The sequence below is a fragment of the Uranotaenia lowii genome, chromosome 3, assembly GCF_029784155.1.
Source record: "Uranotaenia lowii strain MFRU-FL chromosome 3, ASM2978415v1, whole genome shotgun sequence".
Classification (NCBI taxonomy): domain Eukaryota; kingdom Metazoa; phylum Arthropoda; class Insecta; order Diptera; family Culicidae; genus Uranotaenia; species Uranotaenia lowii.
The window spans coordinates 116,851,824-116,878,966 of record NC_073693.1 but is presented as its reverse complement, the minus strand read 5'-3'; the positions used below and the strand labels follow the sequence as shown (position 1 = coordinate 116,878,966).

Below are 27,143 nucleotides of genomic sequence, written 5' to 3'. Positions count from 1 at the left end.
GGGGGAAAGGAAGTGCAGCACATGTGATGATTTGTTTTTCGGAGACCGGCTGTACGCCATCCCTCCACAAATCTCACGCTGAGTATTAAGGGGTAAGAGTAATATGGCATGGAAATCACCTTGGTTAGTGAAGAACCACTAAAAAAAACCTGTGCTCCTAAATTCCTACAACTTATAAATTTTATTTTAAAATCATAAATTCATCTTAAGGTCGTGCAAAATTCTTAAAAGAAAAATGTTCTTAAATTTTTGTTAACTAGATCAAATGAATACTAGACATGTAATTTTAAGTAGGCACTGCATGTCGCACTTACATGTTAAAGTGGTATGCGTTACGAATTTCTATAGTACACTCATTCTCTTTATCTAAGTTTGACCTGCTCCAGAAAATATTTTTTTCAAAAACGTGTAATCATTCAATTATAAGCTTGGTGAATTTGAATTGATGAACAAAATTTACAAGTTTTTTAACTTTAGGAGCAAAAACAAATAAATAATATTGGTACCTTTGGATGGTAAAGTGTCGTTAATAAAACTTAAAAAAAAAATTGGTACCCCCCTCTTATTCAGTTTTCTGGAAATTTCTATCACTTTACGTTAGTGTCTTAAAAAATGTCCTACCTATCTGGTAAGCCCAGCAGGGAATCGTTTATTGAAGCAGAAGAAGTATTAAGATTATCGTCTAGAACTGTTTTGTACTGACTCTTACGTAAATTTCAACCTTGAACACAAAGAACCTATGCTTTTTAATTTGAATCTCTTTAGAATTTTTATAGCTTCTGAAACTTTATATCTTCGATTAATAATTGATCAAATATTTATAGTTTAATAAATGAACACTCCTCCTTTTAAAAGCTGGTTATGTAACTCAAGGTCTGAAACCAATAACCAATTTTTAATCGTAAAACTTGTATAAAAGTAAATATAAATGTTGGAAACTCTTCAGAAATTTCTTGCTTATTTTAAATTTACCTTTCATTTACATTTCCTTCTGAACTTTATTTATAAGCTGTAGTAGCTGTAACATAATTTTAAGCTCAGTGTTACGAGTTTTCAAACATATTATTATTCGTTTCAAACTGTTTGAAATAAATGATGCTTTAAAGTAATTCAAACATACATCAATTATGCAAGCCATTGCTTTCTTTACTTTGTTTTATTAAAATTGGCATTCCTCAGAGGCGAACCAGCCTGCGACTAAAAACCTCATAAATAAAGACAAAAAAAATTGGCATTAGCAATATCAAATCAAATTTCATGACGAACAAAAAATTTCTAAACATTGAAAGATTGCTATCAATTTAGCTTTGATTAAAATAAACTGAAGTAAAAAAATCTATTTTAAAAAAATTACCTCTTTATGTGACGTTAAATATGTTGAAAAAATATCGTCACTACAACTGAAAAAAATAATCCTTAAATAACCTCACCTAAAATATCGTTTGCCTAGTTCTTAACGTTTTTGGCAAAAATCTTGAATATATTTTAGTTGAAAGAACTTGTAATTTTGCATTAAAAAACATCGTTGAAATACATAACCCGAGGAAATATTTTGCTTCTGATTTGTAACTTGTACCGGCCCATTATTTACATATACATTATTGTTATTAATTCTTTTTCTGTTTATTCACGATAACACGATTCTCACTCACAACCAGGGATGGGATTATGTCAGAGTCATGAACTAAATTTTGCGACCAAGGAGTCGTTTTATTTTTCGTCTGTCACCAATTTAAAAACCTATCGCGATGACTGAATCATTTTTCAAACTTTCTAAAGAATAAATGAAAATCATCACAGGTCAATCGCACGTTTTAAAGTTTAAATTTCAAGCTCTGAAGCATTCAATTTAAATATTGGGTCCTGGAAAGGACAAAAGGTGAAAACTGTGTTTTTCTAATTTAAAATTGAGTTTCAAAGGCTTTCAAGAAGATTTTTATTTCAGATTACAAGAGTTCAGAATTAAAAACAAACAAACTTATTAAAAATATTTCATATAAATGAAAAAGTTTGATAAATTCGGTAAAATTATTGGAAATTAGAACAAAATATGAAGTTTAGAAAAATAAGTTTTTTCACGTTTTGTGGAATTTAATTGATAACTCAAGTGAATTGCATTTTGATGCCTATACAAAATTTGATAGAAGATACAAGTTCAGGACGCGTTTGTGTACCAAATCAAGTTTTAATAAATCTTGATTTGGTACACAAACGCGTGCTGAACTTGTATCTTATATAAAATTTTGTATATCACCTTTTGTTTCAGGGATATGAATTTTATTAGTTTTAAAATGTAAAAGTTTTCATTCAATCAATAATTGATACTTAACTGATGAAATAACAAATCTGCAACAAAGAAAAAAAAATCTTATTGTGAATTTATTTGTTTTACCCTAATGTTTGATTAGGTAAAAGTATTAAAAAGATGATGCGTGATCTAAAATAGCTCATTTCTTCAGTTTTCAAAAATTTGGAAGTTATAATTACACGTATTCCTGATATAACTAAATAAAGTTAAAAAAAAACCTACAAAACGATAAGATTTTAGTTTTTAAAATATTTTTAATCCAGTTTGAATTAAAACTTCTTTAAAAATGCAGAAAGTAAACGAAAAGAAAACCTTAAACTTTTTTTTTGCACAACTCAATATTACTTGAAGTCTTGTGGAAATACGATAATTGATTTAAAACCTTTGTTTAAAAATGTTTTGTTTTTGTGTTAAAGCTTTGTCAAAAAATTATTAAAATAAGCACTAAAATTCTTTGCACCTCGGAAGAATATAAATGTTGTGGCCTTGTGTAAAAAATAAAAACGTTTTTGAATGTGATGTTGAGCATTTGAAAGCACAAAAACAGTAAAAAATGAGTCTGAAATTGGATTCTTGAAAAATATTTCATAACAGCCCGATTTTTTGAAAATCGAATTTTTTTTTAACTTAAGTGGAGGATATAAAGTTCTAGATTTTTCCCTACTTATTCCGATGATCGACGTAAGTGGTGAACACCTCATCCATGGATTCCAAGTTGTTGATGTGTGAAATTAGTATTCAATGAATTAATTTTGAAGGTTAAATGGCTATTTACAAACTATGAACTTGTTTAGTTATACTTCTTAATAAAACCCATTCTAAAGAATAGGTAGAAATTTTGTATGTCAAATTTAAGAGTTTCAATACAAAAGGTTGAAGAAGAAGAAATTTTAATTATTAAAAAATGTAAAATAATTTGACTTATGGTTTAAGTTATAACTAAGACTCAATTTGAGTTATTTTTTAAAAAATTCATCAGAATTGCCGCATTTTTGCAAAATTGGAAAAATAGACATTAAGAAAACTTCTATGACTCGCATAATATTAAGATGTCAAAGTTACTCGCGATCTTCAGGAAACTTGATTATTGTATTAAAATCATCTAATTTTCAAACTTTTCTAATCTTCTACAGTTTTGCCTAAAAACGCACAAATACAATAAATATAAATCATTTGTACACTTTTATTCGAAAAACAAAGGCTGCTACAAAAAAAAATTATTGCATATTTGAAATCAGCGCCCCCAAATTAATTTTAATCAGTTTTAATGCTCTTGCACCTCGGAAAAATGTCAATTTGTTGCCTTGTGTTATTGATGGTTTAACGAAACGCCTAAAGTTAAGGAATACAAGTTAAATATATAAGGACGTAGGAAATCGATATAAGCGTTAACACTAAACGTACCGAATCAACCGACGTATCATACCGTAACGTAAAGCATGGATCACAATGAATCTGGACGCACTGTTTATTATACCATTGCGCTCCTAGTTGTTGGATCTGGAATGTTTTGACAGAACTTTTTTCTCAAATCAACCGTGTGCAGCGTTCTCAAACGTTTCCGTGAGATGCATACTATCGATCGGCAGGTTCATACCAAGCGTCATAGTGGACCTAAGTATCAGAAACTGCATTTGAAGGTGTTGAGAACGATTAAGGCAAACACAGGGTAGTCGGACTACGACATCGCCAAGAAATTCAACGCCGACCGGTGCACCGTCAGAAAGATTCGTCTACGCGAAGGAATACGATACTATCGTACCAGTAGGCAACCAAACCGGACATTGAAGCAGAATTGAGTAGCCAAAGACGGGCCCGGAAGTTATACAAGAAGATACCAACGAAGTTCGACGGATGCATCCTCATGGATGACGAAAAGTACGCGAAGATGGATTTTGGGCAGCTTGTTGGCCAAAAATTTTATAAAGCCACTGCAGTGGTGCACTGCACTGGTCGAGGTGATGTCCCCGCCAAGTTCAAATTCGTTTTTGCCGATAAATTGGCAAGAAAGTGTTTGATCTGGCAAGATATTTGCAGCTGCGGACGAAAAACTCCGGTTTTTTGTGAAAAACAAGACCATGGACTCCGAAATGTACAAGGAGGAGTGCCTTAAAAAATGTTTTTTTTTCGTACAATAGATCTCACAAAAGACCAGTAAGGTTTTTACCAGATTTGGCATGCTGCCACTACAGCTAGGAGGTACTACAGTGGTATTCGGCCAACGGGTGGATTTTGTTGAAAAGGACATCCACCCACTCAACTGCCCTCAATTCAGCCCTATCGAAAAATTTTGGGCAATTGTCAAGCAGAAGATGAAGAAGAATGGTAGGACTACTCGGAAAGCAACAGAGATGAAGAGATTGTGGAACAAAATGGCCGCTGAGGTCAGTGAATAGGGTGTCCAAACTTTGATGAGTGGTTCTAGAGGAAAAGTTCGAAATTTTATCTAAAAACAACATCGAAATATTTTTTTTCTTATTTTTCCTTTGAAATACAATAAAAACCCTACATTTTGATTATAAAACTTTTTTTTTCGTTTACATAGCTTCGAGATAGACCCGTTTTAACGCGTCCAGATTTGTAGTGATCCATGCTTTACCGGGTCGAATGACAATTTTTTATCTTCAAATGACTATAAGTCCTATAATAATAGTTCATTCGCAAAGTTTTCTTCATGGCTAGTTTTATTTTCAAAATGCACATATTTTTCATTATCATAAATTTTTAGAGTTTGTAGATTTCAAAAACGTTTGTAGTATACCTATTTATACCGCCAATAACATTACGTTAACATACTCAAAATCCAGTGCATAGTAGAATTTAGTTGCTAGAAAAGTCTCAGAATAGCAGATAAATAAAATGTTGAAAAAACAGCTAGCTTTTAATAGCCGTCAAAAATGTTGTGTCTCGTGTTTTATAAATCTCAATAGTCATGAAGAAAAAATTCGCTAAAAAAATTTTTTACAACAAGAGTTATAGTCATTTGAAGTTAAAAAAATGTCATTTGACCCCCTTCGGTACGATGAGTGTTAAAAAATGAAAACCTCAATTGAAAATTGATAGATGTTAGAAAAAATTTTCGCTCCAAAAAGGACCGAAAATTTACTGCTTGAATTACCTAATTTTGCATAATTTACATCTGGTCTTTTTCAAACTTTTTAAAGCTGTTCCAGAGACTTCAACGGAAGCAACGTAGAATTAAAGGCGAGAAACCCTTTTTTTTTTTAAATGCTTTAACACTGGTGTGTCGAATAGCAAATTTTCTCGAATATAAAAAAAACCTGTATTCCAAAAAGTTTTTGTTTTTGTTATAACAAATGACAGATTTTTTCAGATTTCCAAGATGAGTTTAGGTACCAGGGTTATAATTTGAAATTTTATATGAAAACAAGCAATTATTTGTATGAAGAATGTTACTTTTTTGGGTTAGTCTGGATTTTTTTTTTCACGCTATGCAAATTAAACTCCGATAGCTGAAGCTAAAAAGTTGATATTTTCAAGATATTCTTGCTTTTGATGAAATCACTCTGAATCGGATGTGCATTAGAGCTAAGATAATGCACATTTAGCACGTTATGTCTTAGAAAAACGCTTTATTGAATTGGCCAAGGGGATGTTCAAGATACGAATATGTGTATAGGAAAGGTAAAGTAAAAATGAATTATAATAATAAAATATAACATAACACTTTCAACTTTCAGCAACCAAAAACATTAAAAATTTTCATTTTGGTATTCGTATATTCAGATAGTGCACAATATCCGTGATACAACCCATCTATGAGAAACTTGATTTTTTTTAGAATGTCTTACAACAAATTTCTTCCTACTTGTTATAATTTGTCCAACAATTACTCGATCAGTTTTTATGACCAAAAAACTTCATAAATGGTTTCTGCACTTGCATAAATTAATTATATAAGAGTTTGTTGGTTTTTTTTATCATAGTTGTTTATTAAATTGAAAAACCATTCAGATTAAAAAAATAATTGAAGAAAACATTTGCATGCAGCAAAGCTGCAATCAGCTGTATTTCAATCAAAGTTTTTATATTTTACATGTTTTCCAATATTTTTCGGGATCCCGGGAATTCCCAGGATAGTGAGATTTCCCGATTCCCAAGAACGGAACAATGGCCGGGAAATGATCACTCTAGATTTCCCGTCCAATTGTCAGAAATATTGTTTTCATTAGAAAGTCATTCGTTTTGACCAGAAAGAGAACTTTTTTGGGTTTGGAAATTTGAGAAAAATTGTAATTCGAAACATGCTACTCCGCATATTAAAACAAATTCTCCATTAATTTTTTGATAAAAAAAAGCGTTACATTTATCAGATTGTATTCTAGATAAGATAAAAAAAACATTTGTTCCTAGCTTTGCAAAATCTTATATATCAGAACCTTAGAAGTCTGCGTTAGAAGTTTACGTTTGTAATAAATAAAAAGCTACATTAATTCAAGAAAATGAGAAAACAATGGCAATCTTGGTGTTAGTTTTGAATAAGCTACGTTTCAAGGACACTTCTTGTTTATCTTTTCGAAGAATTACCATAACGTCGCAAATTGTGTATTTGTTAATTACTGATATTTGAGGAAAACTTTGTAACCAAATTTTATTTAGTGAAAAAAAATGTTAGTTCTCACCTGGTCATCATATTTTCCATAAATTTAAACAAATTATGTGGCCTAAGATTTATTTATTTTCATGCATTTATAGCTTTTTCAATCCATAGGTGATGTGACAAGCAATATAGAAAAAAATATTGGCTCCTTTTGCATTCCGAGATCTTTGCTAAAATTTCTATGCTTATCTATTTTTTAAAGACATTTTTTACTGTAGCTACTTTATGATTTTGTGCATATAAATTTAACTACTTATAATTATTTATATTAACTGACTTACGTACTAGTTCAAATATCTGTTAAAAAAATAGAAAAAAACCGATCGGTGAATTCTTCCAAATCTTCAAGTCGCAATAAATCAACTACAGCTGCAACAAAAAAAATCCAAAAGCACCCCTTGCAAAGCTCGAGGGAAAAAATACCATACAAACCACAAAAAGCACCGCATCGAGCCAACTCAATTCAATCAACATACGGATAAACCACGCCCGGATCCGAGTTGCTGCGGTGCCGCATCAAACAGCCACATCCCAGAGACCCTCCTCCATTCAGGCGATTCCGACGATGATCTGGCCCGTGAAAGTTGCCAGTAGTAGCCAATAGTTGCCGGTGCAGTATCTCAATCAGCAGTAAGCCACCGGACAGAAGCGATCCGGCAAAGAGCAAGATAAACGCCGAATAAACACCGTCCATGCCAACGATCAGATCCGTGGGCGCCATCTCCCGGACACATTTCGGTTTCGGCTCCTGCCAAACCTTTCGCTGGTGGTCCATTATGCCGGCTTCATTCAGCCGTCGTAATCTGGAATGTTGAGATAGAAGGTACATACACAATGACCGCGGTTAGCTGAGGTTCGAACTGTTGGCTGCATTCATTCAAACAGCCCATGTAGAAAACTTCGGATGAACATTTCAAATATTTAAAAATTAAGTGAATATGCAAAATACACATTTGATTTCACCATTTTCTACCTAAAATATACGCAATATTCGGGAAAATTTGGTCAGAAAGAAAACCCTCAAGACATATTTTTCATTGAAATACATCAGCGGATTATATGCATATAAAAAGCCGTTCAAGGTTAGTGGATTTAGAAGTTTGGTGGATTTATTGGTTATTCATGAAAAGTTCCTTTTCCAAATATAATAAAATGAAGCTTCACTAGATTGGATATTATAAAACTAACCTGTTAATGAAGCATTTCGAGTTCAATGATTTGAGATAGATATGATTATTAAGTCAAACAAGCCAAGCTAAGCAAAGCTATTCATCAAAAATTCCTTTTCCATGTGAAAGAGCACGACACAACAGAGATTATAAGCGTAGGGGAGGAGCGGGCTATATGCGCCTATTAAGCAGAATACTGATTTAATAAAATATTACACCGAATATGTGTACAAAACTACATACACATGAGCCGACATCTGTTTTCTATACATAGGAGTAATTTTTTTGTTGAAATCTTCTTCTGTTTTTGAGAAAATGATTTTATTATAACTGTTGTCAAAATTGCCGAACCTCAAACCGTGCGGGCTAAACGCATCTATTTATGTTTAAGGTTAAATTTCTGTTTTTTGGCAATATTTCCGTATAATTTTATTGGAAATGCTAGATACTGATAGTTTTCATAAGACAAAGCTGAAGTTTATACTCTAGGGTTCATTTGAATAAGAAACTAAAACCACCCAACATTTTTTTTTGAGCTACTTTACGTATAGTTTTTAAAAGTCAAAATATTACATCAAAAGGTATCAAAACCTTGTATGAATTTTTAATTTTTTTTTTTGAGTTGGTTTATTTATAAAACTCTTTCTTGCCTTATGTTCTAAGCGGATCACCCTCAAAATGCATTGATTAGATATGTTGTCTTGACAGCCATTTCGTCAAACGGCCGTAGGCGCATTTAACCCGATAGGACCATTTAGGAAACCTTTCCCCTATGAGTATATTTTTTCGTTATGAACTATAAGTTCCCACCGATAGAATTCGATGGTGCTCATTCAACAAAATGGAGAAATATATGCTTACGCTAAGCGACGACGATGAAAGTTGGATTAAAATTTTTATCTTAACACACAGATGAGATATTTGGAGTTTTCCACGTTTTCCCATAGCCCACGTTACCCCACTCTCCCCAAATTTTACAGCAGAGCTAAATCTCGGTAGATTTTGGGAGCGATTCTTTTCGCCTTGATTAAGAGCAACGAGTTTTATTGATTTTTTAAAACATCATCTGAGATATACTGAATGTTTCAATAAATAAAAAGCAATTTCTGTATGTTTGTTTGTTTTTTTGTCCTCTATAGACTCGTCCATCTTAAGAGCTAGAGGTCTGAAATTTGGCATGGATGCTCGTTAGGACCAGGAATGATGAACAATGTTTTCATATTTTCGGATGACCCCTTCTGAAAGGGTTGTCCATACAAGGCAAATATTGTTTTAGCGATATTGACGTTACTTTTCGTCAGATTGTGTTGAAAATTTGTACATGAATGTTTTGAAAGACCCAAAATGGCCGTCCATATTACCTGTTCGCTGTTTTTGCGATATTGACGTTATTATACATCGTATTCAGATGAAAATTGGTACACGATAGTTTTGGGTGACATGCAATCGATTCGAGGAATCAAATTCAGTGTGAGGGGCCGGCATAAGGGGTCGTCCATATTAACTTTTCAATATCTTAGTGATATTGACGTTTTGATAAATTGGGATGAAAATTTGCACATAGGAGTTATTAGGGACAAACAATTGATTCCACTTATCCAAATTACAAACAAGGATCAGCCAAAGGGGTCGTCCATATTAACTATTCACTGTTAATGCGATATTGTCGTTATTATACTTTGGATTCAAATGAAAATTGGTACACGAAAATTGAGGAACGAGCAACGGATTTCAGGTATTAAATTCAGTGTAAATATCCGGCAAAGGGAGTCGTCCATATTCATCTTTCATTATTTTTGCAATATCGTCGTTATTATTCATCGGATTGGGATGAAAATTTGCACACGGTAGTTTTCGGGGACGGTTTTTGCCAGGGGTCGAAGAAAGGGGTCGTCCATATTTATTAATTTTTCACTGTTTTTAGCCATATTGACGTTATTACGCAATAGATGGCTTTAAATATTTGCACACGGGAGTTTTGAGGGAAGTGCAATTAATTTCAGATATCCAAGATTGTATAAGAGGCCACCGAAAGGGGTTTAACTTTTTGGCAATAATTGCGTTATTATGCAACGATCGAGTCGAAATTTATACACGGCGTTTTTTTTTTGGCACGGTTAATTGATTCATGATTTCAAATTTAGTAGCAGACGACAGAAAAAGTGATCGTCCAATATTTTTGCAAATATTACTTATCAACGAATTTGTGCATCTGGAAAATGCTTGGTAATTGAAACTCATACAACTGTTCATGACATATTCCAAGTTGAATAATAATAATAATAATAAATATTAATATGCTTTATCAAAATGCCAGCATTTTTAAAAACTGGTTTACCGAAGCATACAAATAACAAATTCGCAAAAAGGTTTTTTGCATAGCCAATGAGATTGTAAGATTCGGAAGGATCGTATTTTTTAAAAATTGGTTTTTTCTCATGTTAACAAAAATTAAAGCTTAAAAATAGGTTTACAAAATTATAACAAAATTTGAAGTTCATCTGAATGGTCTTGATGAATTGATATGCAGAAGTTTTCTTTTCCATACAAAATCAAAACTCGATGCCAAATTTAGAAGTCAACCAAATCATCTAATATTCTGCAATATTGCTTATAGTTATACAAATACTATAAAATATCAGCTTTTTAGCGTTTTAATGTATGTAATCGAAGAAATTATAATTACTAACATTTTATTCAGTCACATAAAAATTAAAGAAAAAAAATTTGAGCTCTGAGCTATGTGCATAAAAGATCTTAAATTCATTACAAATCCTTCGAAAAATCTGTATTTAAAGATGTATATGATCCTTTAATTAATTTAATGGAAAAATTGTTTTCAGGTTTTTTATTTTCTCAAAACTCAAAGGTTTAAAATCAATTGGTTAGACTTTTTCCTGTCAGTTTATTACCTAGTAAGATGGAGGTATTTATTAAATTGCTATGAGATGAAATTAAACCCTTTGTTAAATTCAGATTCTGATTAGAAACACGGGCCAAAATATTTTTAAGCTCATAAGATACATTCTGCCATGGCGTGAAATTGCTTTTCCAGACTTTTCTGAACTGTTACCATTCTAGAATAATAGAAAAAATAAAAACAGTCGAAAATTGAATTTTGTTCCAAATGAATGTAATTTTGATCATTTGGTCATTTGGTCATTGAAAAATTTAAGTCGTTTGTATCGTGATTGTATTATACATTTGTGACGTGTTCATTCTTGTTCTGACGTGTTCTTTTCTTGTTCATTCTGTGTTAATACGATATCAATGTCTTCAAATAAGTTGTAGAGAAAACAATTACCCACTATTTGATGTTATGTTAAGTTTTAGTTATGTTTCTTTATAGTTATGACGTGAATTTATTCAAATTGAACAGAATTGATTTGTGGAATGAATTCACCTCACGAAGGTTTATGTTGTTCTAAACCATTCATTAGAGCCATCAAATATTATGTACACTGTAAATGTAATATTTTGTTATCCCAATTTATACAATCATGAATTTTCAGTATCTTTTCAAACTTTTTGGTTATTTTGACTGGCACTTGAATAGAAACATATTGAGGAATCATACCCTCGTAAAAATCACTACTTTTCTCACAGTCTTTACTTGCAGATTCACTAAAAATGTTTTTCTGTTATTTTTGTTTCAATATTATTGTTTTTTATTTGAATTTAACTAAATTTTTCAAAAATGTACTTAATTATGTTCGATTTGTAAAAATCCGACCATCTTGAGGTTCAAAACCACTTTTAAAGCATATTTCCCTTATAACATTTTACCTAAACTTAAATTTTGTGACGTAAATTCACTCAAACGCACTATTGTAAAACAGCAGAATTCCAACCGATTTCAACAAAATGTAGTGTTTTATAACTGTCTCATCATTTTCAAAGAAGATCTTTTATTTTTCAGTCCAGATATTGTAATCATTTATTCTGTAGAAATTCTAAACAATTACACTTTCCCAACAACAAAATTGATTTTTTAAATTATATAAAACATGTTACATTTTTTTCTCTTTTTTCCGTTGGTTTTGTGTCTGGCTTAAGTCAGTTACCAACTCAGCTATATCACATGCTCAACCCAAACTCGAAGTTTTTAATAATAGTTCGAACCTACACAATTTCTTCCAACATTCAGCTAAGCTTGATTTAAATTTTGTAATTTTCCATAACATTAATTTAAAATTATTCTATAAAAGAACAACAGTATGATCAAGTCCAAGAGGAAACTTAAAAAAAACCTGATGCGGAAACCTTGAAATGGTATCCTAGGTTCAGAATTATGCTTCAATTTGTCAAAAATTTTCTCGCTTTTTGACAGAAATTCTTAATATTAAATTTAAAATGAGTTTAAACTCATTTTGGAGAACTTGGTCCATAAATCATAACTGTGTTTCAATTTTTTTTATCTCGGATTCTGTATCATGAATTCATCATTGGAAAATGGTAATGAAAAGGTGTTTTAAAATGCTAAATGAAACCCAATCTTTGAATTTTTGAAATCATGAACCAAATTTATAAATAACTGCAAAATTCATTGTGATTTTCTAATGATGATTCCATCCAAACATCATGAATCCTAAACGTAATTCAGAATGCTTATGTTCAAAACTTTAAATCTGAATATGAAACTTAAACTAATGATTTTTAATTTTCGTTTTATTTTCATACTCAGAAGATAATTGTATAACTTTTGAAAATAGATATGTGTTTTTTTCAATATTAAAACAATAATCTTCCAAATATGAAAAACGCTGAAAACAGAGCTTCAAATGTCAATCCAGAATTAGAAAATCAGTATCAGATTCATCATTTAAAATTTGTATTTCGACTCAAGTTCACTACTCCAATTCAGACCAAAAAATTGGAATTGTGAGTTCAGATTGAACCCCAAAATATCAAAATTTGAATTCATGTTTCAAAGCTCTGAAAAAACTTCAGTTCTTGGCTCATATATATCTTTAATGAACCATACGTTAAGTTATGCATGGAACTGTTTTTTAAACTCTGATGGGTTATTTAGATTCAAAAATAGCGCTTTTTAGATATTCGGAAACAGATTGAAAATCCTAATTTCAGACTTGAAGTTCGTAATTTAATTTATCGGCCTTCTCGGTAAAAGTGATATCCTTTTAAGTAAGAACATCTTTAGAATATGAAATACAAAATACGGATAGAAAATCAGTAGAAATGAAAGATGGTGAAAATGAGCGGGTAGAGTTTATTTTAAGGTTGCCAGAGTTTTTTTTAGCACGTATCCGGGACAGACGAACCGGGCAGTTTTAAATAAACATCCGGCAAAATCCGGGCATTTAATTTAAAAAAAGACGACCATAAATCTGGGCAGATTTTCTCAAAACCAAGCAATAGCTCATCAGAAAAAAAAAATTAAAAAAACTTTTTTTCATCAAAACTCATCTACAGATTTTGAATCGTGTTTTAGGATCCAAAAAAAAACCTTTTATGATGATTTTTACAAAACTCACACAAAAAAATTCGTTTTGGGGGCGTTCGTAGTTTTTTATTTGTTTGATTTTTCAAATAAGCAAATAAATCCGGGGAAAACCGGGCAGTATGTAGATGACCATGCCAATGCTACAAATTTCTGATCAAAAAGGTCGTGGACTGTACGTTTAAAAGCGAAAAAAATAGTTTAAGACGTTATATTCAAAATGAGCTTTTCTTTGTAAGATTTTGCAAAAATCCGAATCAACCCTAGTTAAATCGGTGCTTTTTTCAACGACATCCGCGCAACCTAAATTTTTGTCAAATAGTACGGGTAAAAAATTTGAAAAATACAATAATTCAGAAAAAATCAAAGCATTTTTTTAAACACCCAGAAGTAAAAGAAACAAAAAATTACTGAAAATTTGAAGTTTTTATTGAATTACAGCAGCAGTAAAAAAAATTATCCAAGGGTTAAACAAAATTTAATTTTCATTTTGATTTTTTTTTGGAAATCGTTTTTGAACAAAAAATCTTAAAATTTTTAAAATCATTTTAAGTGTTTATTTTATTTAGCAAATAATCTGCGGGAAGAATTCAGGAAGTTTTTTAATAATACCTGGAATTAACGATTATTAAGGTATGAAGCGATACTTTACAGCATTTTTTTTAAATTTTTCTGTTAAAATATTTTAAAAAGCATAATGGTACTGCATACATTTTGAGGTAAAAATTCTTCAAAAAAATCTTCTAGCTAAAATCATAAAAATGAATGTTTGAATGGATGAAATTTTTAAATTAACAAACGCGTGATGCAAGACCATCATATTCCAGCATATGGAACGAGATTGAAAAGGTGAATCATTGATTTACATTTTAATGTATTTTAGCCCAGACTGATAACTGAACTATAAAAAATTTTATCTGAAAAAATTTGCAGATTGTCCGGAAAATATGTTAATACCAACAGATATAGGATAATGGAAGAGAGAGAGAAGAGAATAAGTGATGTGGTATTTAAATGTTGTATCTAACCCTGCAGCTGCAAGATGCCCGGCAAATATTCGGTACATCTCAACTTAAAACTAATTAAACCCTGATTTCCCTTTAATTCAAAAACATGTTCACAGTAAATCACAATGTGTACACATTCAGCAACAAATAAACGCACTTAAAACACACAACAAACAAACAATCCTCGGCTGAAACCCGATTGTCATCTGATTTTTCTGCTCGATTTCAATCATTGATTCAATAAATTTTTCCACAATCCAACAAACGCATACGGAGTCCTCCCACATTTTCTGACTCTCTCTCTCTCTCTTCTCTCTATCTCTATCAGACTCATTCATATGCCATTTGGGATGTTTCTACACAGCCTTGAAACGGAGGGATACGATCGATGCTTTTTTATGTTTTCCGTGTTTTTTTTTTCCTCGACCTGCATCATCATTGTGCGTACGGATGGCCTTTGCTAGATTCCAGGAATTTGGAGCTTGTCTGCGCTGCCCTTTTCGATTCGGCCGATTTTTGCAACGTTTGGGCTTTTTTTCGTTTTTTGTTTTTCCTTTTTTGATTGTCAATTCAGATATGCAATGAAAACAAGGCCTGAGTTCGGATTCGATGGTTGCGTGATTCAGTTTTTCAATTTTTTCGTGCATTTTTTGAGGTTTAATTGCAAGCCGTGAGCATGGCTTGTGTACATTTTCTTTAAAATTAAGTCTTCAAAGTAATGCTTTGAACTGATCTTTATTGCCGCACTTTAATTCATAGACGTTTTTCGGGGAACAAAAAAACATTTTCCAACCAGTTTTCCAACCAATTTTCTTATTCTAAATTCCGCAGAAAAACGTCGATGAATTTAAGTCACAATAATTAGATACTTGTTCTAACTGTACCTAATGAAATTTTTTATAATATTTTATAATTTAAAAATGTGTTAATGTTAAGTGCAAAGCTAAATATATGTGTGCATGTGCTTTGGGTATACGGTCAATTTTGAAATAACTGTACAAGGTAAAAACGAAACAATGAGAGCCTACCCTCATTGTCTAAACGAGTTTACTGGGTTTGTCCGGAAAGTAATATGATTGATTGTTTTTCGCCGCAACTGTACTTCGGAACGTGCGCGCGCCGACTGGATTATGTATAAGGCTTTCCTACCTAACGAACGAGCGACTGTTAGGTTGTCTCCTAGCAACCGGAGAATCAGGCGAGCCATTTCCGCGCGACGTGTTTCTGTGAGTGGTGCAAGCCAAATATGCAGCATTTTTCGGTTCTGGTTGAGAATTAAGTTCTGCATCGTTCAATTCAAAAATCGTATTGAAATTCGAAGCTTAGATTTAAATTGAGCTAAATGAACTTATGACCACCAAATCCAAAACTTGAAACCAGGATATATATATTTTTAAAACTTAAAGGTTTTTTTTTAAAGGATCCTGAATCGAAATTTGAAATCAGAATTCATGTTTAGAAATCAGAACTTGTATTTGTCGAGTCGAGCAAATCCATTGCTTCTGTAAGCGCAGGTTCACTCAACGCCCGTCCCAACTCACCAAAACCAGGCGCATGCAATTCTACTCATGGAGCACATCTCTCTGATTTAAGCATTTTTTGTCAGATTTAAGCTTTTTTTTCTAAGATTTAAGCTTTTTTCTTAAATTTGAGCATTCATCTCCAATGCTCTCAAGGCAAAAAAAACTCAAAACGAAATTCACTAACACTTTGCTAATAGATGTTGGTCACACGACACATAAACAAATCCTACACTCAGAATAATTTAGAAATTATTTCTACGGTATTTTTCCCGTAAACTTAACTTGATGCATCATATCGATTCTACGTGAATTTTGTAGTAACCGTAGGTAGCAACTACTTTACCTCCACATAACTGACTCATGAATTTCACGTGAAGTCTAAGTGGATGATTTCAAATCCGTTTTGTGCATTTTTCTCCAGCGTGTGGTGGTAAATTCATATTAGAAAATAAAATTGTGGTCCGTCGGCTTACTTCTTTAGCTGTTGTGATTTTTTTTTCTCTGATTTAAGCTTTCATCTACTATGCTCTCAAGGCAAAAAAGCTTAAATCTGAGGGAATGAAGCTTAAAAACGAGATTCAACAAGACTCAGTTAAAAGATCTGAATAAAACCAACTGCCCCAACTGGTTCAAGTTGTTATCAGAACCCGGCAACGTTATACGGTTTGTCTACAGCGTCCGGCAATTGAACTGCTACAAAACTTTAGGAGTGATTATAACGAAGTATACAAAACCGAGTTAGATGACACCTTATTACCTTGTTAACATTATGTCTAAAATGTCAGAAGATATTTTTGCTAATTTTGTAATCAAGTATTTTTTTTTGTAAAAATAGTCCTCGAACCTTAACGTAGTGCTTTTATTGCCTAGTTCCAGGCTGTGAAACGGTAGAAAGACATTTCGTGAGTTGTCCAATGAGTGTATGTATTGTTTTTTTTATTTTGGCTGGAGATCAGAAGTACCCAAGTATAGTATGATTGTTGAATTTAATCGACGTTTTTCGGCGAGTTTTACAAATTAAAAACTGTTTTTTACCAGTTGTCCAGACGTTTCGAGCTACTTTGGCGTTCGCTCCTCTTCAGTGGACACTAAAATATATTTTAAATTACAATTTAATACTACAATTACAATTTTTGATTTCAAACTTACAAATTACTGGCTTTCGTCCATACTAATTTGTTCTGGCTCAGTTTGTTTTGGTTTTCGTTTACATTTGTGTGTCAGTGTCTGTGTTAATTTGGAAATGACGGGGTCGTATGCTGTTTTAAAATTACATGAATCTCGTTGTCTGTTTACAACATTGTTGTCCCCTCTTAGTTTTATGTAAAAAGTTTCTGTAGTTATTCTTGCGTTGTATCCTGCTACTCTTTCTAAAATGTTGGTGTTTTCAAAATCAAAAACATGACCAGTTTCTAAGCTGTGTTGTGCTAAACCAGTGCTCATTTGTTTCGTTGATACATTTGTTTTATGTTGTTTGATTCGTTTTTCTAAAAACTGGCTAGTTTCACCAACGTATGATTTCTTACACTTTCCACATTTTATTTCGTAGACCACATTTATGTTTTTATTTTTTGGAATTTTATCTTTTGTTTTTGTGAAAATTTCGTTTTTTATTTTGTCTAATGGCTGGAAAGCAACATTAATATCAAATTGCCTTAGATATCTGGCTAGTTTTTCTCCTAAGCCGGCACAGTAGGGGATGGTTGCAAAATTATTCATAATCTTATTCGTAACACTTAGGCTATTATAAATTTGATGTGTTCTTTCTTTTATAATATTAGAAGCTAAATTCCTTGGATAGTTATTAAGTTTTAGAATTTTGTTAACTGTACTCAATGTTTTTTCCCTGTAAACAGTGTGTGTGAGTCTTATTGCTCTGTCTACTAGTGCTACAACTGTGTTCTTTTTGTGTGAAAAAGGGCTTAATGAATTAAAATCAAGATAGCGTCCTTCTTCATCCTTCGGGAACCATTCTGTCGTGATAACATCCTCCTCTCGGCGCAAAATTGTGTCTAGGAACTTAATTCTACCATCAGTCTCGTGCTCGATGGTGAATTGAAGCCTCTGATGAAAACTGTTGAACGTGTTCAAAATTTCCATTTGTTGCTCGTTTTTGGCAGCGACCAAGCAATCTTCGACGTATCGCTTGAAAAACACCGGCGCGATTCCCTTTCCTCGCAGCTCAGCAAGCGCATAAGCGAATAAGATTATGAATAATTTTGCAACCATCCCCTACTGTGCCGGCTTAGGAGAAAAACTAGCCAGATATCTAAGGCAATTTGATATTAATGTTGCTTTCCAGCCATTAGACAAAATAAAAAACGTAATTTTCACAAAAACAAAAGATAAAATTCCAAAAAATAAAAACATAAATGTGGTCTACGAAATAAAATGTGGAAAGTGTAAGAAATCATACGTTGGTGAAACTAGCCAGTTTTTAGAAAAACGAATCAAACAACATAAAACAAATGTATCAACGAAACAAATGAGCACTGGTTTAGCACAACACAGCTTAGAAACTGGTCATGTTTTTGATTTTGAAAACACCAACATTTTAGAAAGAGTAGCAGGATATAACGCAAGAATAACTACAGAAACTTTTTACATAAAACTAAGAGGGGACAACAATGTTGTAAACAGACAACGAGATTCATGTAATTTTAAAACAGCATACGACCCCGTCATTTCCAAATTAACACAGACACTGACACACAAATGTAAACGAAAACCAAAACAAACTGAGCCAGAACAAATTAGTATGGACGAAAGCCAGTAATTTGTAAGTTTGAAATCAAAAATTGTAATTGTAGTATTAAATTGTAATTTAAAATATATTTTAGTGTCCACTGAAGAGGAGCGAACGCCAAAGTAGCTCGAAACGTCTGGACAACTGGTAAAAAACAGTTTTTAATTTGTAAAACTCGCCGAAAAACGTCGATTAAATTCAACAACAATACATCGCGGCGATTAACCAACATTCATCAAGTATAGTATGATGGGGATCGTCAAGCTACAGTGGCGACACCTACCATGGTGAAGATCATCAAGATGCACCCTGAGAGAATTTCTTGGCGTAGTAACACTAAATTGGCGATAGATTTTAAAACACCGGATCAAAATCGCCGTCGGATTTTGGAAGATGATCTTTAGGCCCAGCCTTACAAGATTCTAAGATTTCAAGACCTCTTGTTTGAACAGAAGCAAGAGCGGGTAGAAAGGGCGAAGGCGCAGCTTACGCGGTCCGCGGTGTTTTAAAAAATTTGGAGGGTATCGTGTTTTCTGCCGATGAATTTATCGCCGTTGAGCGGTTCGTGAAAAAGCAAAACTACAGATTTTGGTTGCCAGAAAGATCACGAACCTATGCAAACGTATTAAAGGCCACAAGACGACAGAAATCTGTCTTATTAAAGGCCTGGGTCGGAATCGCCCGTACTTTCCTGGTGAAGATCAACCGAACACCCTGAAGAGGTGTAGATAAATCAATTTACGCATCGAAAATAGTTCTACGGCATGTCCTCGAACTTTGTTTGGTGGTTTTAGCAGCAGATCTTCACATTGGCTTACCAAGGAAAGAGGTCGCAATTTTTGTGTGGGCTTTTTTTAGGGTTAATTTCGAGTACGAAGTAGTCGGGGAGTTCGCCGGACCTGAACCCTATGACCCTATTTACTTGGCTGTCTAGCGTATACAGAAGCCCGGAGTCTACTCCACAAAACATGACGGGTTGGAAGTTCTGAAGCGCCATCTATTTAAGTCCTGGGTTAAAATACTACAAAAACCACCTGCGGTCTTTTCAGAATATGTGCGTTGAGCTTCTGCAGCGAGTTGTTAAGCTCAACGACAAAAAAATCGAAATGCGCCAATGGATTTTGAAAACATGATCTGTCATGATGTAAATCGTATTAAATTTGAAAGAAAAAGTTTTTGTTTTAATCAAATTATTTGTTAGTTTCAATGTAGCACTTCAATTGCCAGACGCTGTATGTATCGTGTGACCAACATATTTTAACTAAGTCTTGGTGAATCTCGTTTTAAAGCTTTTTTTTTCACAGATTTAAGCTTTTTTGCCTTGAGAGCAAAGGAGATGAAAGCTCAAATCAGAGAAAAAAAGCTTAAATATGAGGAAAAAAGCTCAAATCTAAGAGATGTACTCCACACGGATTGTATATCATTGCCGGGATCTGTTTAAAAGATGTTGGTCACACGATACATAGAAAAATCTTGTAACGTTGCCAGGATCTGTGTTAAGCCTATACACTTAGAAAAATTCACGTAGATTTACATGGAACTACATGAGTAGAAAGGAATCGGCTATTTACAAGTGATAATACTGCACATCTCATGTAAATTCCTGGCAGCATTCAATGCTGTTGTTTACTGGACATTTACATTATTTAGCATATCTCACGAATCTTATTGGACAGGGTGTGATTTCGCAGAATCAAAAAAAAAAAAGTCACCGGTTTGATGCAGTAAACAACTATTATTTCACATTTATCACACTTGCTAATTGATCAACACTTGCAATGATCTTCGTCGCCGATTTCCCCGATGACGGCGGCTCTACGTCTGGTGCGATAAGACAGCATATTAACAGGTTGGGGCTATGATGATTTAAGGATGCAGCATCAATTTCCTGTAAATAACAGCACTTAGTGTGAAATTATTAAGACATTCACAAATATTTTCAAGATTGATTTACCTTTAATCAGGAACCACGGTTAGATTGAAAAAAAAAAATTAACAACTTCTGTCGACGCAGCACTGAACGGGAAACGAACAGGAATGAAAACAAAGCAAAACTGTTGAACTGACACTGGCGCTGGAATAAACATGCATTGACATGTTATTTTCATAGAAATGGTTGAGCTGCTATACTCTTTTTCAAAAAATTTGAAGCGACGATGAAAAATGTAAAATCACTTCTATTGTAAGGTTACATTGTTTTATCTGTGTACCTCCATTCTGATACCAGATCCTTGCAACGTTACATGATTTGTCTATGTATCGTGTGACCAACGTCTTTTAAATAAGTGCTGGTGAATCTAGTTTGAAAGCTTTTTTTCCTTGAGAGCATAGGAGATAAAAGCTTGAATCTGAGGAAAAAAGCTTAAATCTGAAAAAGAAAAGCTTAAATCTGAAAGATATGATCCACACGATACATGATACTTGATATAAACTTTTAACTAGATTCTTTGATAAAATTTGCCTATGAATCATCAAAATTAGAATTTTGGTAATTTTACTCAACATCTTATACAGAACTCCATGATAAAAAATGCCTTTATTCCTGTTCGTAGGAAAAAAAATCAGAACTTCGAGGGCAATTCTTAACTGTAGAAACAAAATTTTGATTAGCGAATTTCAACAACGATTCAACATGCAACGTTAAAAAGACAGACCACTGAAATTGACATTGATTTAGTGATGAACCATATAAGACAAACGATGCTGAAGGCTTTTTTCATGTTTACTTTTTTAATTTTTGTTTTTTTATAAAAGTTATATAAAATTTTTTTTTGTAGAGAAATGAATCCAACTTAGATGAAATTTCAGGGACTAGATAAGAGAAAATCGATGTTTCATCGAAATTTCATCTAAGTTGGATTCATTTCTCAACAAAAAAAGTTTCGCTGACTGAATGTTTGAGTCAAGACCCATCTCTGGGTCGCAATTTAAAAATAGAAATAAGGCGGTTCCAAACACCGAAATTGGCTGGTTATCCAAATACGGCAAACGCACCATTTCTCATCATAACTGACAACCCGTGCAGGATATGAGAAGGCAATGCAAATCTTGCCGTGCTTAAAAATGTCCAAACTTGATTCCAACTACCGTAAGATGAAATGATGGGAATAGAAATAGACCAAGAAAAACGATTATGATCACATGGGAGAACTATTCCCTTCATTCCGATAGACATCGACACTCAACCAGTATAATATTCATACGCCAGGTTGGTCTCCTGTAGTAGAATGTTGATACATGGGCCCCGGAGAGGCGCAAGATGTGGGTTCAAGTCTCACCGGGAGACAAGGCGAATTTTTTTTCGCATGTTTTTCAACATCGATTTTCTCTTATCTAGTCCCTGAAATTTCATCTAAGTTGGATTCATTTCTCTACAAAAAAAGTTTCGCTGACTGAATGTTTGAGTCAAGACCCATCTCTGGGTCGCAATTTAAAAAAAGTTATATAAAATTTTACTTTTTTATATTTATACGCAAAATAAAAATGGAATTCAAATTGGCTCATTTTTTCAAAAGGGTTGCTCACCCCTGTATTAGATTGAAAAAATCCAAAAATTATGAATCAAAATAATTGAACTCGTTGCATTTGATTTTTCAACAAATAAAACTACTTGAGTTTAGGTGTCTCTGTTGTAGGAAGATAAAGCTATAAAATCGAGAAGAAATATTCAAATCCATGAAAAGTATTTTTATTGAAATAAAGAGTTAATCACCAAAAATTAATTTTTTGAAATTATATGATAGACTTTTTCGGCGGAACTTTATATTCAGTGAGAAAATCCTAAAAATGTTCTCATCAATTCTTAAATATTTCTTCTCAAAAGATAAAATTTTTTACCGATATAGCCGATAGAATTATTACATGAAGCATTTTAAATCTTTGTTTACATTTGTAGAATTTTTGGTAGAAACTTGTCAATTTTCATGTTGAGCTGTAGAACAGATGGTTGTTTGTTGATTATCTAAAAATAATGAATCATGGAAATTCCTGTTGGTTTTTAAAAGGTAAGTCAAAGTAGAATTCACTTGTTCATCAAAGTTTCAAGATATAACTCAAGAACTATTTCTGCTTTCAATTTTTTCCGAGCAGATGAAATTATAGCAAATTTTGCTATCACGCCCTAAAAGCCAGATGTGCTTTCATTTTTCTTGACATAAACAGGCATACAGCAACAATTTGAGCAACAATTAAAACATTTATATTAATTTAGCAAAGTGATGTCAAATTTAGCAATTTTCGAGACCCAAATACACTTCACGAGCATAAACCAGACAACTTTAAAAAATCCAATCTCTGATATTTGTGATTGCATTTAAATATTATAAAAATTTGAACCTAAACAGAAGAAATAGTATCCAATCGAGCGTTTCAAGTACTATAGGAAGCATGAGGAATGCATTTCGCATGAAAAATGCTGATTTTATCGAATCTTTCGGTTATTTATTAAATTTTCAATCTCAATATTTACATTGTAGGCTTTAACTCTTCATTTCATGATGCAAAAAGTTATAAAAAAAGCTATGTTATGATCAGCAGAAATTTTTTTTTTAGAAACGGATTTTTCACACACACAGTTTAGTGTGAGAAACCTGCGTTGTCTGTTACCCTGCTTCCTTAGAATGTTCTCTAAGCATTATTTTTAAATATCTTAGATTGATGAAAAGATGGGAAAAATTTTGAAAATCATAATTTTTCGGGATTATGTTTTTCCACACTTCTCTTGGAAGGATGGATTATACTTTCATTCAATTATTTATGATATCAACGAATTCTCTTCAACACCTGTTGAAGGTGTGATAAAAGTAAATTTTTCTGTTTAACAAAAAGTCGGGTATAAGCCTTCAATAAAGTCAATGAAAAGTTCTATTTCAATAGCTCCGGGGCAAAAATCCTATCAAAAGTCTGGTAGGCAACTACCTAGTACCTGGTCGTTCCGGAATCATCCGGCCAACAAAACACTCACCCATATGTGATCACGTCCCGGTAAGGGGAATTTTTCTGCACAATTGCCACCATCCACTGGGCGTAGATGGGGAACATATCGATTTCGGTCAGCTCGCAAACGTCCTGCTCGCTGAACGTTTCCCGGATGATTTTGTAGGCCGCCGAAATGGCCACGTGGAACGCATAGCCTCCCGATTTGACCAGCCTTAGTCCCTCGGCAGCGTTCGAAAAGTGTGACTCGTTTTGGCGGGTTTTCTCGTTGAAGAAGGCAATCCGGGTCCGGTACAGCTCCAGCGAGTCCGAATCGGTTGTGCGCTGTTTGCAACAGAAAGTGGAAAAAAAAACGTTGCTAGGCGTTAGTAATTGAGCCAAGAGTGCCAGGCAGGTTCATATCGGCCATACGCATGAACGTTCAACGTCTCCTACGCGGTGAACCCAATAATGTATTTTTCTGAAAAAAAAAAAAAACAATCCGTTTTCCTATCTTTGCCTGTCTATTTGCCTGTTTGTCTGATTGTCTGTTTGTCTGTTTGTCTGTTTGTCTGTTTGTCTGTTTGTCTGTTTGTCTGTTTGTCTGTTTGTCTGTTTGTCTGTTTGTCTGTTTGTCTGTTTGTCTGTTTGTCTGTTTGTCTGTTTGTCTGTTTGTCTGTTTGTCTGTTTGTCTGTTTGTCTGTTTGTCTGTTTGTCTGTTTGTCTGTTTGTCTGTTTGTCTGTTTGTCTGTTTGTCTGTTTGTCTGTTTGTCTGTTTGTCTGTTTGTCTGTTTGTCTGTTTGTCTGTTTGTCTGTTTGTCTGTTTGTCTGTTTGTCTGTTTGTCTGTTTGTCTGTTTGTCTGTTTGTTTGTTTCACTATAACTATAAAACGTTGACTGAGAGTAGCTGATAAATTTATGTTTAATTTTTCCTGAATAAAAACACCGTTTGAAGCTGAACGAAACTTTCTACGCGTTGTACCGACTCACAACAAATCGTGAAGCTTACCACAAAATAATCCCGGTTGTACGGAATATCCTCGATTTCAAGGACCAGCCGACTATCAATCAAATTTCGGAGCGTTTTTATGTTCTTGGGTGGAGCCATCAAAAGTGAGCCGACGATACTGGCCGAATAGTACTGGAACATCAGATAGCCAAACAGCAGGATGAAGAACGATGTACATTTGCCCGACAGAAGGTTTGGGATCTCCGACAATCCTGGTAATTGAATGAGCGGTCATTTTTTGGAAATAGTGTGAAAGAAAAAAGTTAAATTTTTTCCTATATAAGCTAAACTTATAGTCCTACTAGTCTTTTTAAACCCTTTCGTACCAAAACACCGGAACGCATGAAGAAACTTACGTTTTTGAATCACCACTTATCCTATCGGATACAAGTTTTCCAGAAATTTTTCCACTTAAACTTTCGTCTACCTCCCATCAGCACTACGAAATCTTCCTAGGAAATAGTTTTCAATAAATTCTTTCCATTTTGCTCCCAAATTCAATTACAAATTGTTTGGCCGCTCGCACCTTGATCGGATTTTGTATCCGGATTTCTGAGCGCTGTTCAAAACTTTCGAATGGGCGAAAGGAAAAAAAACTGTTCCTACCAGTCACCGAACTTCTAGCTACTGCCTTGTTCGTTCAGCTTGCACCCCGTAAAACTCGAAAAGATTCCGGAAGCAGAATAGAAACTGGCGCGAGTTGCCGGAAATCTAGTTTGGGAAGCTTTTTATCTGGGATTCAGTTTGCGAAAGTTTGAAGTGGAACGTTATCACTGCCGGGAGCGATTCGCCTGACAGGGTTTCGAATTGTTACTTAAAATTTCAAATAATACATTAAGTTTTGAGTTCAAGTATAATGTAATTAATATTTCACAAGTTTTTAAAACATAATTATAATTGGGAACTTCGAACCAACGGGAAAGAATAATGTATGAAGGTAGTTTTCCTGACTTTAAATAACTCATTTCTACAGCATCCTTCCAAATCTTACTCATTTTATTTTCCATTCCCTGGCACAGGGGTTCAAAATAAACAAAAAAATTGGCAAAAATAATAAAACCTTTTTTTAAGATTGTATGTGAAAAGTTTTGAAAAATTAAGAAATTTAAGTATGTTTCAAAGTTTACTATTATTTATATAATTGCCAAAAACGGGTTGGAGCTTCATACTGGAAAATTATATATTTTCCAATTATATATGCATATTTTTGCTAAAACTAAGTATGGACACCGAAATTCCTCTATGTAAGTTGTATGAATATTTCAACTGATGATTTTGCCTAAATATTGAACCAAACAATGCTTGATGTACTCTGTTATAAATTGAACTTTTCAACCAAACAAGCTATTGCATTCGAAATACAGCAAAAACTAGCATCTAATTTTATAATTTGTATTTTCACCTTGAAAACGGTTTTTAATTTACCACGGTGATCGCCAGCGTAAGCTTTATTTTTGTTGCCGAAAAATAATCAGAGAAAATCGAACATTTTTTTCATCAAATATTGGGTTCTGGTCTAAGTAAAACTATATAAGATCGATATTAGGGATGTTTTTCATCTTCCAACTGTAAAATAGATTATAATAAATCACTTTGGTATGTTTAGAAAAATTTTAAAGATAAAGATGCTTTCCTTGGTTGTTTTGAGTAAAGAATTAAAAAAAAACCAATTTTGTAAGGAGTGTATTCCAGAAAAGTTTTTCGACCAATGTTCATATGGTAAATCATTTAATAAGTCCTAGAAGACCTAGTGCCCTAACATGTGAATAAAAGTGAAGATTATTGATTCCATGAATTGAGAGGAATGTAAGAAGTTTTTTTTCAAGTACAATCCGAAAATATGAATGAAGAAGTGATAAAACAGTCAATTTTTTCTGACTGTTTCGTCCACCTGACTTATAAATAGGCTTGACTTCATTTTTCAGGTTGAAGAGGTTCCCAACGGTTAAATAAACAAAATACGGTGGTAAAATCGTGCGCAAAATATTTGGACTGCTTATGAAGAGATATTTTGAAAAATTTCGTAATGGACAGCAAAAGGAACTTTTTAGCGGTCACCTGGCAGGTTTCCAACCAGAAACTTGTAGTTGACAGATCTCGCCTGTATTTCCTGGAGACATACAAGGATAAAAAATAGAAAAAAAAAATTATGTCTAGTACCTGTGCAGGCTAACGATCTGCGGAAACTGCAAATTACTCATTGTTTCATGACCATTGACAAGATGAATGGATAAAAACACAAAGAAGACTGCCTTCAAATGCGGACGTTTTCTCTGAAAAGCTCTTGAATAGGCCCCAAAAGTTTATACGTTGGATCTGGAATCGTGCCATTACGCAAAAACGGTGGTGGAGTGATAAAAAATCAAATATGTTGAAGGAGGACAAT

At 33.2% G+C, this 27,143-nt stretch overlaps 1 protein-coding gene across 1 annotated transcript in view; it reads right to left on the bottom strand.

Annotated features, from left to right (window-relative positions):
* Nucleotides 1-7,350: 7,350 nt before the first annotated feature.
* The window catches only part of LOC129757700 (uncharacterized), a 125,238-nt gene continuing 105,445 nt past the window's right edge, over nucleotides 7,351-27,143 (bottom strand). The window contains exons 9-11 of the mRNA XM_055754989.1: nucleotides 24,758-24,969; nucleotides 23,799-24,094; nucleotides 7,351-7,732 (exon numbers count right to left, since the gene is read on the bottom strand). Coding sequence (XP_055610964.1) covers nucleotides 7,393-7,732; nucleotides 23,799-24,094; nucleotides 24,758-24,969 — 848 coding nt within the window. The 3' untranslated portion in view covers nucleotides 7,351-7,392. The remainder of the gene's footprint in view (nucleotides 7,733-23,798; nucleotides 24,095-24,757; nucleotides 24,970-27,143) is intronic.